The 19,270-nt window shown below is 39.4% G+C and overlaps 4 protein-coding genes across 6 annotated transcripts; all 4 read right to left on the bottom strand.

Moving 5' to 3' along the window:
- Window positions 1-574: 574 nt before the first annotated feature.
- Window positions 575-11,023, bottom strand: LOC125188260 (geraniol synthase, chloroplastic-like). Its single transcript, XM_089057863.1, has 7 exons — window positions 10,850-11,023; window positions 10,550-10,790; window positions 9,679-10,030; window positions 9,082-9,225; window positions 1,421-1,495; window positions 1,207-1,345; window positions 575-1,126 (listed from the first exon to the last, which is right to left on the bottom strand). Exons 1-7 carry the CDS (start codon window positions 11,021-11,023, stop codon window positions 575-577), a joined length of 1,677 nt encoding a protein of 558 aa, XP_088913989.1.
- Window positions 4,065-5,062, bottom strand: LOC125210929 (uncharacterized). The gene is made up of 2 exons (XM_048110568.2): window positions 4,702-5,062; window positions 4,065-4,633 (listed from the first exon to the last, which is right to left on the bottom strand). Exons 1-2 carry the CDS (start codon window positions 5,035-5,037, stop codon window positions 4,166-4,168), a joined length of 804 nt encoding a protein of 267 aa, XP_047966525.2. The 5' UTR covers window positions 5,038-5,062; the 3' UTR covers window positions 4,065-4,165.
- LOC148926926 (uncharacterized) lies at window positions 7,463-8,636 on the bottom strand. Its single transcript, XM_089058550.1, has 3 exons — window positions 8,582-8,636; window positions 8,187-8,500; window positions 7,463-8,107 (listed from the first exon to the last, which is right to left on the bottom strand). Exons 1-3 carry the CDS (start codon window positions 8,634-8,636, stop codon window positions 7,463-7,465), a joined length of 1,014 nt encoding a protein of 337 aa, XP_088914676.1.
- A 4,781-nt stretch (window positions 11,024-15,804) lies between the features above and the next one.
- LOC125188585 (Transducin/WD40 repeat-like superfamily protein) lies at window positions 15,805-19,223 on the bottom strand. 3 transcript variants are annotated; one of them, XM_089059287.1, is made up of 4 exons: window positions 18,531-19,223; window positions 17,960-18,251; window positions 16,651-16,757; window positions 15,805-16,127 (listed from the first exon to the last, which is right to left on the bottom strand). In XM_089059287.1, the coding sequence occupies exons 1-3, from the start codon at window positions 19,161-19,163 to the stop codon at window positions 16,690-16,692; spliced, it is 993 nt and encodes a 330-aa protein (XP_088915413.1). In that variant the 5' UTR covers window positions 19,164-19,223; the 3' UTR covers window positions 15,805-16,127; window positions 16,651-16,689. The 3 variants fall into 3 exon arrangements, with proteins under 3 accessions (XP_088915413.1, XP_088915414.1, XP_047941480.1); XM_089059288.1 differs by having other exon boundaries at window positions 15,805-16,124; XM_048085523.2 differs by lacking the exon at window positions 15,805-16,127 and having other exon boundaries at window positions 16,521-16,757.
- Between the last annotated feature and the right edge of the window lie 47 nt (window positions 19,224-19,270).

Below are 19,270 nucleotides of genomic sequence, written 5' to 3'. Positions count from 1 at the left end.
ATATCAAATTAGTCAAATATTATTTCAATACATTCAAGAAAGCCTTCAAGTGAGCTCGATTCACTTGCTTGTGTTTTAATTTTTACTATATATTGAAAAAACCAAAGTTAATATGTCAAAAAATGTCAATGTTAGGGAATACAATAAATTCATAATATCCCATCAATCTCGTCACTAATTAGATATCTTCTGTTAAAATATGATTTTTAAGAGATGCATTTGTAAGGACTAATTAAGGATGATCAGAATTATCCATAACTGATCAGTTAATATGTCAATAGCTTTTTAATAGAGCAAAATGTATTAGTGGTAAAGTGTGCACAAATTTAAACTGGTAGGTTTATCAGTTGATGGGGAAAGTGTAGATCAGTAAACATATGTTAAGACAATATAAATGTGGTTAGAGAAATGTATGCTGTCACAAATCAGTTTGATGAAGTCAATCAGTGGTATCCCAAATGGAATTCAGTTAAGGGTCCAGAAAACACTAAGATTCCATTTACAATTTAATACATTTACTGAAATGAATAAATAGTATTGAAGATACAATAAAAGAGGATGAGAAATGCATAGACTAAGAGGAAGGAAGGGGAGTGAAGAAGAGGGCTTGAACATAATTGTCGACGCTCAAAGAATAGGTGTGTTGTCGATGGTTGTGGATCACTTGGGAAGCTCGTGCCATGTTAAGCGCGATTTTGATGATAGACAAGGGCAATGCGTTGTTAACGTTGATGAGCTCACCGTTGAGATCCTTCCATAGTTGGAATATCTCTTCCAGCATTCCACTTCTTGCTGCCTCCTCTGTTGCCAGATTGTTCTCTTTCATAAACAACGGTATGCCCGATGCCAGATCCCCACGCTCTTGCTCCTCCTTGGCAGTGCCAAGATCATCCCAGAGGCGAAGAATTCGCCCTGCCAAGGAGAAGACCTTGGGATATGGTTTCCGCCTCAAAAGTGAGGCGTTTTGGTCGGTCACACCTTCTCCCATTAGAAAGAATAGGTGCACCAGAGCCATGTATGCCCCCGCCGTTGATACTCCATTCTCCATGTACTCTTCCAAGTTTGGTGCATTCCCACCATTGAACCACTTTGCCTCCACCATGAAGCCTTCAATCATGTCTATCCACTGTGACAAATAATTAAGGCCATGTTTGGTAGGGCTGATAAATCATCTAGGGATGAAAATCCATGAACAACACTACTTACAGTTGCTTTGAGGTAGGGGAGCACAGTCCGGCTGGTGTCCTTGAGCACCGTGTAGCAAATGTCGTTGGTGGTGTTGTACAATGCCATGTAGCATATTTTCATGTACTCGGGGAGTGTCTCCATTGCTTCAAGATCCCATCTGTGGTTTTGAACAATGAATACATCATAAATATTGTCAACTTATCAAAAAAAATGAGTTGATCAAGATTAAAACCTTTGAATTGCATGGGTGAACTGGATTAGTTCATCCATTTTGCCATGTGTGTCGAAAATATCATCAATCACTAAGGGCCAGTTTTTTAGCCTTGATAATACAGGAAAATGAAAGTAGTCCACCTTTTTCTCTCTGTTTTGTACCATTGATCGTTTTTCCATTCGACCCGGGATTTGGGTCTTCGACCCGTCCTTTTTTACTGTTTTAGGTAGAATTCCATTGTTAAACAATCCAGAAAATCTTGTGGGTTTATTTTCCAATTTGGGGGAGTGTGGAAGGACTATAATTCATCTTCCTCATCTACCCTCGACACCTCATTGCAGCGCTCCAAACTTTGCGAAAGGATTTCATTTTGTGGAGGTAAGTTTTATACAATTGAAACATTTGATTATGTGGCCTTTCAGATCGAATCTGGACTTGCTTCTTCCATCGGTTCGAGATCGGTGCAGTTTTTGCAAATTTGATTTTGAACGATTCTTGTAGCTCACTTGTCTCGTCGTGTTTCATTTTGTTAATATGAATTATTTATGGTTGATTGTGTGGTCTTTCAGATCGCCCCTTCAATTTTTTCTTCCGTGGGTTCTAGCTCGGTGAACTTTTTGCAAATTCAATTTTGAACGATTCTTGCAACTCACTTGTTTCGCTGTGTTTCATTTTGTGAATATGAATTATTTACTATTGAATTGTAGAAGATATGCATATTCATTTTAGGCAGAGCCAAAATCAGTGACTTTTACATCATATGTATTATCGTGGTTATGAATTGCAAAATAAGCAGTAGCGGTGTCTTTTGTAGATTTCCTGTTCTTCGACAATGTCATCTCCAGTTTCGACGACGGCACTTGTAATTCAACTGATGGAGGAGGTTATGCATAGCCATCAACTTGATGTTATTGCAATGATTCTCATATATCTACAACAGAACCGTCGGAGGCTGAACCAAAGATCTGTACGAGCTATTTATGGTCGTATCAAAAGGATACCAGACCAAGTGAGGCATATTAATCGCTTGGTCAATGTATCCGATGTGGCATGTTTAGAAAACTTGCGTATGGATCGGAACGCTTTCGGAAGGCTATGTCGCATATTCAGACAAACTGGTGATCTAACAGACGGCAGGTTTGTGAAGGTTGAGGAGCAGGTCGCGTTGTTTCTATCTATCTTGGCACACCACAAAAAGAATCGCGTTGTCAAATTTGATTTCCTGCGTTCTGGATACACGGTTTCTCGCTATGTTCATCGTGTCCTACGAGCTGTGATTAGGTTGCAAGCCTCTCTGCTTGCTACACCGGAACCGATAACAGATGATTGCACCGACAACAGATGGAAGTGGTTCAAGGTGTTAGCTTTTACAGCCCAAAGAGGTTCAATATAATGTAGTTCTAGCTTTTAAACAAATTTGTTATTGATGCAGGGGTGCCTTGGAGCTCTAGATGGGACTTATATCAGCTTACACGTGCCCCAGACTGATAAACCTCGGTATCGTTCACGAAAAGGTCAAATTTGCACCAACACCTTAGCCGTTTGTGACCGGGATATGAAGTTCGTGTATGTGCTACCGGGATGGGAGGGATCTGCAGGGGATGCTCGGGTCCTCCGCGATGCTGTGAATCGCCCCAATGGATTGAAGGTTCCTCGAGGTGTGATTTAGGAACCGTTATACTTGATTCTCAGCTATCTATTACTATTGATCAAAGTTGATTATTCGATTGCAGGTAATTACTATCTATGCGACAATGGTTATGCAAATAGTGATGGTTTCCTAACTCCCTTCAAAGGTGTCCGCTACCATCTAAAAGAATGGGGGCCCGCTACTGAGGCCCCTCAGAGTCCACGCGAAATTTTCAATATGAGACACACGCGTGCACGAAATGTCATCGAGCGTGCGTTCGCTGTACTTAAAATGCGTTGGGGAATCTTGAGGAGTGCAGCCTTTTACCCGGTGAAGGTGCAGATTAGGCTTATTATGGCTTGCTTTCTACTTCACAACTATGTGCGAGGCGCAATGTTATCCGATCCAATCGAATTGGCAATGGATGGAGGTCATGTTGACAATGATTTAGAATCCGAGGCTGTTGAAAATGAGTTTGTTGACACAGTTGAGCCTACAACAGAGTGGAATACTCATCGAGATGCCTTAGCACAATCGATGTGGAACGTGGTATGTTTTTTTATGACAAAATTCTTATGTTTGATTACTTGTGTTGTGGTTAGTTTTGGCCTTAGCAAGCACCTAATATGAACTATGCAAATTTCAGTACACCGGTGCTCCGCTATGATGCATCATCAACGAAGACAAGCAGAAGCTTCACCTTTTGAGTCAAGTTGAAGTGGTTCAACTCTTCCTAACACTATGTAATATGTATGGGATGTTTTTGAATGTATGAACAAGGATTATGAATCAGGAGCACTCTATGTTACTAAAACTCTACCCTATGCATATGAATTTGTGTGAATGAGTATATATTTTGCTCCAACACGGACTGATATAGTGTAGTTTCATATACACCTTCATCAACCCAAAATAGTTATAATATATTTTGAATATTAAAGCCCATTTAAATATCAGTTGATGTGTTTGATAAAACACACCACTTTACATCTTCAAAACAAAAAGCCTCCCAGAACACATTCAAAAAACAAAAAGGGGAGACGATGGGCATCAGATATCTAATATAAGATAAAGGTTAGCCTACTATAAACAAAGCACTTGTAGATACTTGCAAGCATAATCTAGACAACTTCCTACGGAGCAGTACGTCGGCTGGCAGGGAGAGGGCTACACGAGGCACATGAACTCGCAAAAGGGGAACCATTCAGCACGTGTGGGCAAGTCGGCTGAGTGGGACGTGGTGGTTTATTTTTCATTTTTGACTGGAATCCGGCACCCATAAGTGGAACCACATGACACTGGTCCTTCATAGTTGACGATTGACAATCAGTTGGGCTTTCATCATGGACAAATAGCTTACGTCGGACTTTGGACTCTGCCCCAATAGCCGGAGAGTTGACCTCATCTTCATCTTCTGACGGCGTCACACATTTCACTGGGATGGGGTTTCCACCTCCGCTTGAGTCGGAAATTACAATGACTGTAGGAGTGTCATCAAGCTGCACATCTTCAAGCTTTACATCATCAAGAGCAAATAAAGAAGCTAGGAGATTGAATTCAGGCTCGTCTCTGTGATAGTATGCCGCAGCAAAGGTGTTCTTCTACAAAATAAATATAAGTTATATGAAATGAGTTATATGCCATACAATGTAGTAGAAGCAGTTATTACCTTCAATATTTCATCCCACACACAATCAGCTGCAGCGACAAAGTTTTGACGTTGAACCCAAGATGCCCCTGTAGTGTGTACCACCTCTTTGAAGGTGTGGTGTCGAGATTGCAGATGGCGTAGCCGGTCAGTCAGTTCAGAGATTGTGAGTTCGATCCCGAACTCACCCTGTATAGCCAGCCCACACTCTTTCAAGACCCATGGGGGTATATTACTACCTTCCCAGCATGCGTTGTCGCGAAAACGTATGATAGTTGACAACATCAGAGTATCCATACGTGGATTCCAGTTGCCTTGATAAAAAAAGACATCTTGCAGTGGTATGTTCATAGCCATTTTCGGAAAGTTAGAGATACATGTAGTAGAATGAGTTGCCTACAAGCCTTTTTATAATACTCATCTTAAAAAGAAAGGTGTAGTAGATTACATCACACAACTACCCACTCCTCACTCAGCAATTAATGGTTAGCTTTAATTAAGCATAAGATAAACCTGACTCATATCTCTCATCTTCATTGATTATCTCAGAGGATTGACATCGAACTACCCCATCTACCCCCATCAACCATTCTGCTGAGCACTTCTTCATTGCGCACCGTTTTCGGAGTCAACTTTACAGTAATCCCGCACTAGATTTGGGTAAGTTGAGAATTTATTGCAATTTAGGTGGAGCTCCCTCTTCTCTTTCTCTTATAATCCTAATCAATAAATAGCTCTATGATGGTTATAGAACTCATCACACAATGACAGCTCCCCCTCTGAATGATGGTGAATATGCAAGGCTCCCAGGTTTCTTCAAGTGCCACTCCGAGGGCCTCCACAACAACGGAATTGTAAGATTCATAGTTTTATTATTTGATATATATTCGATTCTTGTGTCAAAAATAGAAGCAAAATGATACTATTATTTTTTTTCACCTGCAGCGCCTCCCACCTGAATTTGTTGGTCGGCATGGGGCTGACCTGCCACATCAATGTGTTCTTATGATGCCCAATGGGAGAGTGTGGGGTGTAACTCTGCTGAGAGTTGCAAATGGCTTCTTCTTCAGGATTGGATGGAGTAGCTTTGTTCAAGCCAACGAGATCGTGAATCTGGACGTGCTCATGTTCACATGGCTTGGTGGAGGCACATTCCATGTGAAGCGGTTTGATTTTGGCAGTGGTTGCCCACCGAAAAAAGACTTAAGAGGTAATGATTTGTTCAAACTAATATAAAGTCTAAGATAGAAACAACAATGGCGGTGTATTTTGTGGAAGAACCGAAAAAAATGATATAATATTACTTATATTTAAACATTGTATTTAATAAAATAAAGAAATTTGGTAATGCGTGTATTTATTGGAGTAATGCCTTATGCTTTATCATTGTTAGCATTAAGCATTTACTAATATCTTTAATTAGAATAATGCTAGCATTTTGACTTGGCTATGGGAAAAGTCTTAAAATATTAATATAAGCTAGAATTTTTTCATATTTCAGTGTTTATTCGTTGTAAAGTTCAATGAATTAACATATTTTAGAGCCATATTATTTGAAAATTACATTCTTTAATAATAATATTTTTAAATTTTAGCACCACTCATTGAATTAACATAGTTTTTGCCCCGTCCATATGTGTAGCTCATGGAGAGATTCCAAGCGACGAAGACTACTACTCCCCCGATATACAATCATCTGACGATTACTCTCCCTCTGAAAGTGAGTCCGATGCAGAGTCCGAGGATGAATACGAAGCAGAGGTGATGCCGCCCGCTGAAGGCGTGTACCCCACTTTCAATTTGGTACTGACTCCGAAAAATATTGCGGGCTGCTTCGTGAGTATTGAAATTTAACACCATATTGTACTCCTCGCATAAGCTTCCTTGCTAGAATACATTATATGAATTTTTTTTTATGATCTAGGAACTGCCTCTTCAATTCTGGAATGCATACATCCCTGCCGCCTCTATGCAAGATCAACGCGCCTACTTCACCACCTTTGACAACACTTGGGAGATGCATTTAGGTACCGGCAAAGGCAAGCTTTGGGTTGAACATGGGTGGAAGTGCTTTGTGCAAGGCAATGCCTTAGTTGAAGGAGATCGACTGTCATTCCAGTTGGTGGATAGGGATGATGTGCAGTTTTATGTGACCATTAACATTTGAATAGATAAAAGCTATATGATGCATATAACGCTAACGTCTCGCTCTTTTTGTTTTTTGTGGGGTATCAAGCACTAGCAATGAGTCATAACAGAAAATGACCATGGGCGATGACTACTATATGATAATCTAGTAGTGTTTTCATATGTATTGGTCTCATGTTATTAATGTAATATGAGAATGTGCAATCGAATTGGTCTCATGTCATTAATGTAATATGGCCGCGCAGTTATCGGCAAGTTTTGAAATTGTTGTGGATGGATGGACCTCATGGAGGACAAACACTATGCTACAACAGAATATCATCAAAATATTTTATAAATTTTGTGGATCAAACAAGTAGTGGTTATATAAACTATTTAGCATCACACCTTCATTACTTCCATACGCTTTTGTAGATATCAAAATAACCATCAACCTAGCAGCCCATACCAACAAAATAGTCATACTGGTTCATAGATATGCATCTATTTACATTAGCAAAATAGCCACTAGCTTAGCAAACCATACTAACTTAGACCCACACCATACTTATAATTACATAGCAAAAAGCAGAGTGATCCTAATAGCCCATACCAACACTAGCTTCATTGTCATTTGCCCCACACACATTCTCGATCAGTTAGCAGAACACTTCTCCAATGCGCGAAGGACATACGCATGCCTTGCCACCTCTGGGAGACTCATGAAGAAGTCCAAGCGCTGAACTTTTTCCAGAATGAAGTCAGAAGCATCAAAGACTTGGGCAAGGTTTATTCCATTGATATTACCAACAAGCTCGAAAACATCCTTACGTGCCTTTGTGAGGTCGAATTCATAACCAATCCTGGTCCCCAGATACTCAAGTCGAGCATTAGTGGCTTCATGCATTTTTCCAATGACATCCACAAGTCCCTCCAAAGCATCGTGCTTTTTGCGCTTCTTGCTCGAGGTTTCAGTTGGTGGTGTCTCACGCGCACGAGAGAATCCACTATCAGTCATCACAGGAGGTGCCTCACGCCCACGAGAGAATCCATTGTCACTCATCACAGGAGGGGAGTCCCTGTTCAGCCCTGCATCACCTCCAAGGAAGTCATGGAGACCAAAGTCGTAATCGAGGCCAGTTCCATTAGTTGCCACTTGCTCAATCGGATCGAGTCCGTTGTAAGCATCAAGCATGTCTTCAGCTGTTATCCCACTCGCCCTATCCTTACCAAAGATCCACTTCCAGTCCTCGTAATATGGCCACGACTTAGTACGTAGTCCATGGGCAGCCCCGTCAGCCTATATTAATGATGTTAGTTACAATCTTGAAACCGTGATAGTATATAGTTCAAGAGATATGTATGGAGTCTACAAGTACCTTAACAATTTGGCTCCATTGATCGTCGCTTACGTCGATCTTATAGTCACCGTGAATATTGAATCCCACACCACTTCGATCTAATATTTTTGACAGAGCATAGAAACTCTTCTTCCAGGTGTGAATTCTGGATTGGATATGAGGGTTGGCCTTCAAATCAGTCCCCGGAAACTCTCGGCGCATTGCCTCTTCCGCTCTCTGCAGATACCCAGATCTGAAGCCGTTATCGGCCTTCCAGCCAGTAGCTACCAACTCCTTCATTATCCCAATCAAGAACATTTCCTCTTTGTCGCTCCACGCACGACGAGTTCTCTCTGCATTACATTACATCTGTAATAGATAAGTACTCATTCACATATAAAATTAAACAAAATTGCTCATATATCATACACAACCTTTGCTTCCAGATGGAACTTGCTGACTCCCATAGGTACGAGAGGATCCTGACATCTACATGAATATGTAAAAAAATAAATTAGATGGCACTCAAATAACAAACTCAGAACGTGATCGACAATGAGCGAAGGAGAATTACTTGAGTGAATCGATGTCGATGAAGGGTTCTTTTTTTCGCGGGAGTTCTAGGTCTGATGGCGGGAGGAGGAGGTGCGTCTCGTTATTTATAGAGTGAATCTGAGCGGGAAGTTGGCGCATCGATTGAGCTTCCATGGGCACATTTGGTATTTTCCATGTAAATAGTAGGGGCATATTTGTCAGTAAATATGAAACCAGCTAGAGAAACGCTGTATAAAACAAGGGAGTGGAAAAGGACCAATTTAGTCCAAGTTACAAAACTTAAGTTTAATTACTTCACTAAACACTATTGTCCATGAAATAATCAAGGCCCAAGTCGTAGCCACCTTATTCCCATCAAGGCTAAAAAACGGGCACTTATAGAATAGCTATGGTCTTGGCCAACTGTATTCTGCAGGTTGAGTATTTTGGGTTAGGGAGAAGCCCCACTGTCCACAAAAAGCATTCCAATGGCCTATCTCTCCCAAAGCCTAACTTCTCCACCAACCCTAGCTGCTTCCACCACCTATAACATATGCATATATTCATGAGTAAAGGTCAAAACTAATCCTGAATATATGTCCATTTTATGATTTTGGTCCTATACTTTATCTTTTGAATTTTTGCATCCTCAACATTTCAACTCGAATCACAATTGGTCCTACACTAACAATTCTGTCAATTTTTAAACGCTTTAACCCGATTTTTAAACGGTTTTAACCTGAAAAGACTGTTAAAACCATCAAAATCTGTCAAAATCGGGTTAAAAGTGTTTAAAAATTGACGGAATTATTAGTGTAGGACCAATTGTGATTCGAGTTGAAATGTCCAGGATGCAAAAGTTCAGAAGATAAAGTATAGGACAAAAATCGTAAAATGGGCATATGTTCTGGACCAGTTTTGGCCTTTACTCTATATTCATTAGTGTTAGCTAGAAACTTAGATAATAACAATAATAATAGTAATATAGATGCATGACCTTTTAAGTTGAGTGAGTTCGGCTTGGTGTTGAACTTGGACATGGTTATAGTCCAAAACAGCAAGCTCCAAAAGGTCTCTGTCATGATCACTCCCGTTGCCATATTCCTTGATGAATCGCCTGGCCTCCAACCTAGCCATCCTCATATGTCTCGGCACCTCTAGGGCCTGTCCCACCGCCTCACTGACCCGGTCCTCACCCTCGAGCAGTGATCGTTTCGAAAAATCCATAGCCTCCTCCAATATTTCTTCTCCCTGAGCCCCCATATTTGATGCTTCATACAAGCTCAGTAATCCTACCATGTCCGATTCTTTAAACTTTTCGCTTTCGCCCTTGAACTTCAACAACACACCTGACCACCAAACCAAAACCAAACAAAATTAGTAATAATATTAGGGGCATGTTTTGGGCTTCCACATAACTAATTTAATATGTATGGCTATCTTTCAGTTGCCCAATTAAAGTGATCTATTAAAGATTAAAGTTTGGGCTAAAGTGTATTTATTTGTTATGGAAATAAGGGTAGATACCATATGAGATTTTCTATTTGATGAGGGACCGAATAGAAAATAAAGGGGTTTATATTTTATATAAATATAAACTAGGGTTTTGGTCCCCATACGTCAGAAAAACATTCAATATCTTTGTATTCTCTCGGCAGACTATTGCAAAGAATGTCTCTGATCGTTTGGAAGATCCATAGCCGTTGCAAAGCAATTCCACCGTTTAATTTGTTATGGATCAAGGTACGCTTCCGCTTTACAGTTTATACTCCTTCTCCGTCGTTCTTAGTTAATCATCATAGAGAGCTTTATGTAATTGTTCACTCAATTATTCTAACAGGGCAACCTAACTAATAATATGTTTGTACCGGTGCTGATGTGGAAGCCAGCCTGGCGGAGAAGACGGAAGCGAAGGGCGGTGGTGAAGAGGTCATCTTCGGTCGAGAAAGCAGAGCGTTGGAGGTGCAGTATGGCGTCGATCATATCTTCCAAGTGGTAACCGATTCCTAGCCGTTGGAGGTGGTCAATGAGTTGGAGTTGTTCCGTGCTTGTCTGCAGTTTTTGGATAGTCTTCTGTATTAAATATTCTCTCCTCTCCTCTAGAATCACCTGCACACGCTCACGTTATAGTTGATGCGGCATTACACCATAGTTGATTAAATACACACCGGTTTTTGAAGCTGTGGATTGACGATGGGATATGTCACGGCTGAGTGGCGGAGAGGAATTGCGGCGCTAGCTGCTTGCCGTGGAATCGAGGCCTTTTGAGAGTGACACAATGTTTGTGACAAGATTAATGATATGGCGCTCCTTGCCCAAGACATCCTATTCCATATCAACATACTTTTATATTTAAATGATGCACACATAATATATGTAGTTTTTTTTTGCTTTTATATATACTAAATACTCTTGATTAGAAAGGTATGCATGCAGCCTGCCCACGTAAGGATGTATTCATATACATATGGTAAATATTGTTAAAAAAATAAAATACGTGAATCTTAGTATGATCTAACAATTAGATTAATGTCATGTGTCATCTAATAATGTAAATTAGCTAATAATACTCCCTTCGTCCCCGATTAATTGCCACTCTTTGACTTGGCACGAGTTTAAGAGATGTAAAGAAAAGTTGGTTGAAAAAGTTAGTGGAATGTGGGACTCACTTTTTTATATTGGTTTTATAATAAAATGTGAGCGTAGTGAGTTAGTGGAATGTGGGACCCACTTACCATTTATGGAAAAAATGAAGTGTGACAATTATTGAGGGACAGACCGAAATGAAAAAGAGTGACAATTAATCAGGGATGGAGGGAGTACTATTTTAGTCTAATAATGAAGATTATTTGTCTAATAATGTAATTTGGCTAATAATATAACATCTTAGTCTAATAATATAGCTTATCACAACCATTCCGATTTGTGCTGTGTTTTACACTAAGAAGATGTGAGGAACCTAATACACCTTTGTCGACATATATTAGAAAGTAACATAGGTAGAAACATTAATATTTTCTTTAAGTTCAAGTTTAATTGTTTAAATATCGTAATTTACCTACTAATTGGCTCTAAGAATAATCGGAAATGGAACTTCAATTGATGTATGAATTGTACCTCGTTTGCCTCCGGTTGACGTTGAGTATATACCTATGATATTGCTAAACAATAATAGGAAATGGCTAGCACATTGTCTCACAAAACCTAATTTAAATACAAAATGAAAATAAAATTAGCGTGCCTGCGTTTAAAAATACTAGCATGTAAAATCAAATAAAAAGGAGAGTATATATTGTATGTCTACCTTGCTCTCTTCATAAGCTAAGGATTGAATGAGATATGCTAAACCATAAACCGATATGCAATAATGGATACCTTAGGATGAATTATAATAGTGGATACCAAATGGGTGAAGGAAGAAGATGATATAATATTATTTTATTTAAATTTCCTTATAAATTGTGTCCTTATATGTGCTTTTTTAAATGTCAGTCTGTCTGCAACACTTTTAAAATTGTACTTTAACGTTTTAAATATTTTTGGATTTATTAAAGAAATATATTGGAATTTCTTTAAAACTTTTATTTAGAGGAAGATGATATAATATTATTTTAGAGAAAAAGTCAAATGTGGTCCCTAACATATGATTGTTTTACCAATTTGGTCCTTAATATTATCTTTTTGATTATTTGGTCCCTCACAAATAAACTCGGACCCGAATTAGTCATCACTTAACAGAACCGTCAAAAAATAAACGATTACCGCAATTTGACTATATTAAATTACTAATGGTAATTAATTATACCTAATTATAATTCTTTTCCTATTAGCAAAATTGGAAAAAAGATAGTATTAGTTGCAAAATGAAACGAATAATTTGTAATTTAATAGGAATTAAGAATTATAATTAGGTATAATTAATTACCATTAGTAATTTAATATATTCAAATAGCAATCACCGTCTATTTTTTGACGGTTCTGTTACGGGTCCAAGTTTATTTGTGAGGGACCAAATAATCAAAATGATAATGTTAAGGACCAAATTGATAAAATGGTTATATGTTAGGAACCACATTTGGCCTTTACTCATTATTTTATTTAAATTGTCCTTATAAATTTTGTCCATATATGTGCTTTTTTAATGTCAGTCTGTCTCCAACACTTTTAAAATTGTACCACGTTTTAAATATTTTTGGATTGATTAAAGAAATATATTTGGATTTCTTGAAAACTTTTATTTAGGAATGTTAACTAAATTTTCATTTAATAACATAGTTTCCCATTACTGAATTTAACAAATTCTAAATTTTCTTCTCCGCTGTAATTTTTTCCTTTTTCTTCGCAAATAATCCAAGCAAACTCAAAATTCGATTTCATAGTGACTTTGAACAATAAGTTATTTTTTCTCTTTTTTTTTCTTTTCAATTTAATTATGCAAAGACATTTTTTCTGTATTTTTATTATACATTTTTATCACAAAAAAATTCTCTATCTATTTACAAAATTATAGTGAAAATATGAGAATATTATAAAGTTATAGCAAGTATTATTAATTTAACTGCGCAAGAACATATGAAAATTTTGCTTTTTTTTGGATTCAAATTCATAAAGCGCATTTATGGATATCAAGTAAATGTATTCGCCGTAACTGAAAAGCTAATTTGATTTTTATGTTTCTCATTTTAACATTCTCGTATATGAAACACTTGAGATACATGCAAGACAATTCAAATTACTAAACTAAATACACTAACATGGGGTCCAACTCCAACATTTGTATTCTAGTAGTATATATTTTTTAATACAATTGCATTTTGAAAAAATCGAATCTAATTGTACAAATAATACATGGGGTCCAACATTTGTATTCTAGTACTAGTATATATTTAATGAATGTACCTCATCTTTAATTAAACTGGGCCTAGAAAGCCCAGATCTCTTAGGGCATTCATAATAGGCGGACTATAGCCCGCCCTAAGTCTCTCCTTATGCATCACCACATTAGTATTTTATCCTCCGTCCCTTCCGTCTGTAATGGGATGGACTATAGCCCACCCTAAGCATTTTACTTCTATTTTGTATTTATATAATTTATGTTTACAAATATATCAAGCAAAATAAATAAATAAAAACAACACAATTAAGACAAATCCTACATTTACATAATTCAAAAAAAAGTTACAAAATTAGAAATTTTTAAAAAAAGTGCACTACATATAAAAAAAAAACTAGTCTAAAGTAGTCCCAACTTGCGGCTGAGGCCATCGATCATCCGCTGGAGGGACTTGATTTGAGCCGGGTTGGTCGCCTGCATGAGGGCGTTGTGCGTGTCCAACAACGTCCTATAGTCGGAGGAGGCCACCAAATCCGTGTAGGCATGTGCCGCAGCCGAAGTCAGGGTCGGCGTCGGGCTCGGGGCCTGGTCAGGCGGCGCGACGGACGAGGATGTCGCCTTGCCCTTGCCCTTGGCAGCCTTGATGCCAGGGGGACGTCGGGAGGGCATCGGTGTGCCGGAACTCTCATCCTCGAACACCGGATGGTTGAGGTCCATTGGAGATGCGCCGCTTTCGCTGCTTGTACAATCACCAAAGGTGCGCTTCGTCGCCCTCTTCTTCGCCGCCGTCGATTCGAGCAGCACACCTCCAACGAACTCCTGCTTCTCCTTCAAGAGCGCCCAGGACTAGTAGTGCTTGAAGTCGCACGATTGGATTGCTTTGTCGCGCACATCCGCGAGACTCTCGCCGCTGCCCTACTCCCTCCCGCATTTGTCGTACTCCTCCGCGAACAAATTGACCTGCTTCTTTATTTGGTTCCAGTGCTTGCGGAGCGGCTCCCTTTGGTGCTTGTAGGCGGTCGGCGGCTTGGCCACGTTGTATTTTTCGGCGATGCGCTCCCAATACACAGTAACCTTCTGGTTGTTGGCGAACACCGGATCCTCAGAAATATCAATCCAACACCTCGTCAAGACGATGGATTCTTCCGGCTGGTAGTTCGTCCTCCCCGGGACGAACTCTTCATTCACCGCCGTAAGCGGCAACTTCTTTGCCTTGGGCCGCCTCTTCTTGGTCACGGAGCCCGAGGCAACGGCGGTGGCGGCGACGGTCGAGCGGCCGCGAGGTTGGGCGGGTGTGCGGGTGGGAGAAGGCTCCATGTCTGACAGCTCGTACGAATCCGTGCTGAAATTGAGATCGTACTGGGTGTTGGTGTCGAAGGGCCGGTATTGATCGGGTTCTGTACCCGACCACTGTGCACCACCACCGAACATCGGACTATTCAGACTTGGGTAATCTTCGGGATTCATTTTGTTTGAAATGTGGAAAATGGAGAGTGAAAGGAGTGAAAAATGAAGTAAAAAGTGAGAGGTATATACTCCCTCCGTTCCTTCATAATTGAGTCATTTTTCCATTTCGGGAAGTTCTCTCATAGTTGAGTCATTTCCATTTATAGTAATTTTTTCATCTTTCTTACTTTACTCTCTCTTACTTTATTCACTCTACTTTATTCACTTTTTACTTTATTCTCTCTACCTTTTTCTCTTTCTTACTTTTTACTTTATTCACTTTTTACTTTATATATTTATTTAACACACTCAACATTCATTTCTTAAACTCTGTGCCGAAAAGTTCCGCCTCAACTATGAGGGAACGGAGAGGGTATAAGTTTTGAAAATTGAATAAAATTTTAAAAATAACTGAAAACGCGTCGCATCGTCCGTTGCATCGTCCGCCCCAATGTGAATGACCTTAAAGATATGATAAGCAAAATTCAATTCATATTTTCCAATTTACTCAATATGAGATCTTATTTAAAAAACTAACAATTTGTTTTAATTTTCACATAAATATAATTATATAAAATAAATAATCTGACTGTAATTTCATCAAAGTGACTGGCCAGCTACAATAACATTCAGAAATAGTGCTAATTTAACGCCAAACTTTTTTCTTAAAAAACCAAACACTTGGCCTCTTCTTCTACCATTAATTTCTGCGTTTTATCTCAGCCCATAATTTCCCTTCCCAACTCGTGTATATATATACTGCATGGCTTCGAATATTAGAAAACATCATCTTCACAATATATATACACTTCTCAATCACATTCTATTTCAAATCATCTTCTCTTTCTCTCACAAAAATAACTCCTTTTCCCCACCAACAACCATGAGAAAGCAAATTAGCTACATGCACCACTTGAACTTGATCGCGGTTGCGCCCTCACCGGTGATTCATCCCCACAAGATGTCGCACCACCCGATGCTCGAGACCATCTTCGAAGAAGCTGGACCGGAGATCGAGGTCGCGGCCAAGGTCAAGGCCGTTTACCTCCTTCCCATCGTCCTCTCCTTCCTCACCTACATGTTCATGAGCAGACTCTACATCGTCTGATGCCCTTTCGAGCAAAGCAGCCCTCACCCGCTCGCATGAAATCGACACATTTTATCTGCTGTGAATCCCATAAAAGGAGGAAGAAAGGGGTGAAATGAAACAAGGAATAATAATGCATGTATCAAGGGATTTTCAAGTATGTTGTTGAAGAAAGGAATATGGAGAAATGTAGGGAAATTGCAATGAATCAAAAAAAGAAAAAAAGATTCATTTCATCCAGAATTTTCATGTGAGATGAGGTGAAACAAGAATTGGCTATCCATAGATAATTCATAATTGATAGCACAATAGGATTATTAAGAATTAGGGTTGAGGTTATTTGTATAGAATTGTTTCTTACATACATTTGGGGGGAGATGAGTGTTTCTTTCATCCCCCCTAAAGTGAAGCTTTTAGATTTATTACAGCAGTGAATGTGTAAAAATCCACTATTGTTATCAAGAATATGAAATTACCAAACACCACTTGACCATCATATTTCATAAGATGTAGTAATACATACACAAATATTCCAATTCAACTGCAAAATTGAGGCACTCATGTTCCTGTGATTGTCTTAAAAAATAAGCATACAATCATACCAGAGAGAGGAGGCAACATTAATGAAAGTAAACATTCAACTATGATTCTACAGCTGCATCTAGATTTTCGTCCGTGTTCGTTTTGTCATTGTGCGGCCGTTTCAAAGCTGAGACAATAAATAAAGATAAAAGGATTGTTAGCATAATGTAACCAATAAAATTAAGCAGAAAAAACTGATCAGAAGAGTAATTGAACAATAAAAACTCTGTCCAAGTTAAACAACTTAAATAGTGCTACAAGATTTCTTTTTAAGCTAACATTGAGCCGTTTTAAATGGCATCCATGCTAATGCAACTTCACTGAAATTCAGTATATCAAATCATAATTCACAGCCAAAATATGATGTATTGATCTAACTTTTGATTTCAACACAGAATTGCAGCAGCTAAAGCTGACTCTCTCTTTTGCATATTAGTATTGTTTATCTAGATGAGTTCTTGATGTTGAATGGTATATTACTCTTTTGGAGTTCTTACCAAAACTACTAACTATTCACATTATTGAGCACTCTGTGTGTGACCCATTAGTGATGGCTATATGCTATTGTTTGTTGTTAATGGGGGAAGAAAGGGTCACACAAAACACGACAAAACGAAGCATGAGACCTCGGAGCTATAAATGGCAGTAACATATAGTGGCACTTAATAAAAGGAGACCACCATTTTCTTCTGCTCAAAAGGTGAGACTTGCGAAGTTATTATACATTAATACACAACAAATTATAAACTTCTATAATTCTATTCACTAAGCCAAATGCATATTCCAGAGTGTGATCTATTCCAGAATCCAGACCAATGGTTTTAGGCTGGTATCTAAGCCTAGAATTACACTGGTCATTTTTTAAGCTAAAAAGGTTACTTTTTTACTTAATATACGGTGGTGCAAGTTTAGGTTAAACTCTAAAGCATTAAGCATATAGTGGCATGCAACAAAAGGAGACCACCATTTTCTTCTGTTCAAAAGGTGAGACTTATTAAGATATTATACATCAATACATAACAACTTATGAACTTCTATTCGAGACTGATGGTTGTAGGTGGTATCTAAGCCTAGAATTACGCAGCTCATTTTTAAGCTAAAAAGGTTACTTTCTTGCTTAATATAGTTTAGGTTCAACTCTAAAGCATTAAGCATATGGCTTTTGACCAAACAAATTATTTCAAACAAAATTGAGGGCCTTGCGGGGGAACCAAGTCAGACTAAACATGATTTCTACTCACTAAGCTATCTACCAAATTGCAGCTAGAATGAGAGCATAACATCCAACACCAGAATTCAAAAAAACCAACTAACAAAATGCAGACTCACATCTGATAGATGATCCAGCGAGGCAAGTGAGCCTTGATTTGGTATGAACCTCAGTCAAAGGCTTCCCCTCACCAGCCTTTCGCACATCCCAGACACGTATTACACCATCAGATGCCGCAGATGCCACTAGATAAGGATTCTCCGCCCCTGAATCAGCACTACTTTTAGATAGCACAACAATGCCTTTGACACGAGCTGCGTGGGCATTTTCAATACTGTAAGCCAACTTTCCGCTGGCTGTGTCCCAGGCCGAGATGTTCCTATCTTCCCCACCAGTATACAGTATGCCATTCTGCAAAAGTTGATGATTGAACAAGTAATTTTAACAGATTAGACATGATCAAAGGTTTAATTAAGAGAATTAAACTAAGTAAATAGCTCTCTGCTGGTGCTATTGACTGATTTTAGGGCAATTTTGTTCAAATTTTACAGCAAACAGTCTGCATAATTAAGAAGAACGAAATATAATTGAGTAGAAACACATATCTTAATCAAAATCCAAATTGCCCTCACATTGTTACCAATTTTTCTATTTAATCGAAATTAAAAAAATGAGAGAGAGAGAGCTCACAGCGCCGGAAGCAGCACAGAGGACTTTCTTCGTATTATCAAGCTCGACAATCAGCTTCGCATCCTCTGCTTCATGAATACTGACTTTTTCATCGACAACCATCGAAAATCTATCGCCGCTCTCATCGAATTGCACAAGCGACGCTTCTTTTCCGATCTTGCAGTAGAAGCTCCGCCTTCCTCTCACCAAATTGACCAGCGCCATGCACTGGTCGTGGCCGACGGTCAGCGCTATCTTACCGGAGGGATGCACGGCCATCGAATTGATCGATTTTTTGTGAATTTTGACGGATTTGAGCAGCACGAAGGGGTCGGCGTCGTAGATGGAGACGGAGCCATCGGCGTCGGCCGCGAGGAGGTTCCGCGGGAGGGAGGAGAGGGAAGGAGGGGAGTAGAAGGCGACGGATGTGACGGAGGCGGAGTGGTGGAAGGATCCTACCTCGGAAGAGGAGGAGAGGTCGTAGATTTTGACGCAGTCGTCGTTGCCGCCTGAGACCGCGACGGTGCCGGCGACGGCGACGGTTTTGATGGTGGAGAGGTGGGAGGGGAAGGAGAAGAGTGGGGTTAGGGTTAGCGAGCGGTTCAATTTGTAGCCCCAAATGAAACGCTCGTATGAGCCTGCCACCAAACTCATCTTTGGAGAAAATCAGTCGAGAGAGAAAGAGGGGAAATAGAGAGAGAATGAGGGTTTTTAGCAGGGTTTAGGATTTATAAACTGGGCTAGGAAACGGCCCAATGAAG

This window comes from Salvia hispanica, chromosome 5 (genome assembly GCF_029641045.1).
Source record: "Salvia hispanica isolate PSC_SH4W2 chromosome 5, Shi_PSC_v1, whole genome shotgun sequence".
NCBI lineage: Eukaryota > Viridiplantae > Streptophyta > Magnoliopsida > Lamiales > Lamiaceae > Salvia > Salvia hispanica.
Note: the sequence above shows the minus strand (reverse complement) of the source record. Positions and strands in the feature narration are given on the sequence as shown.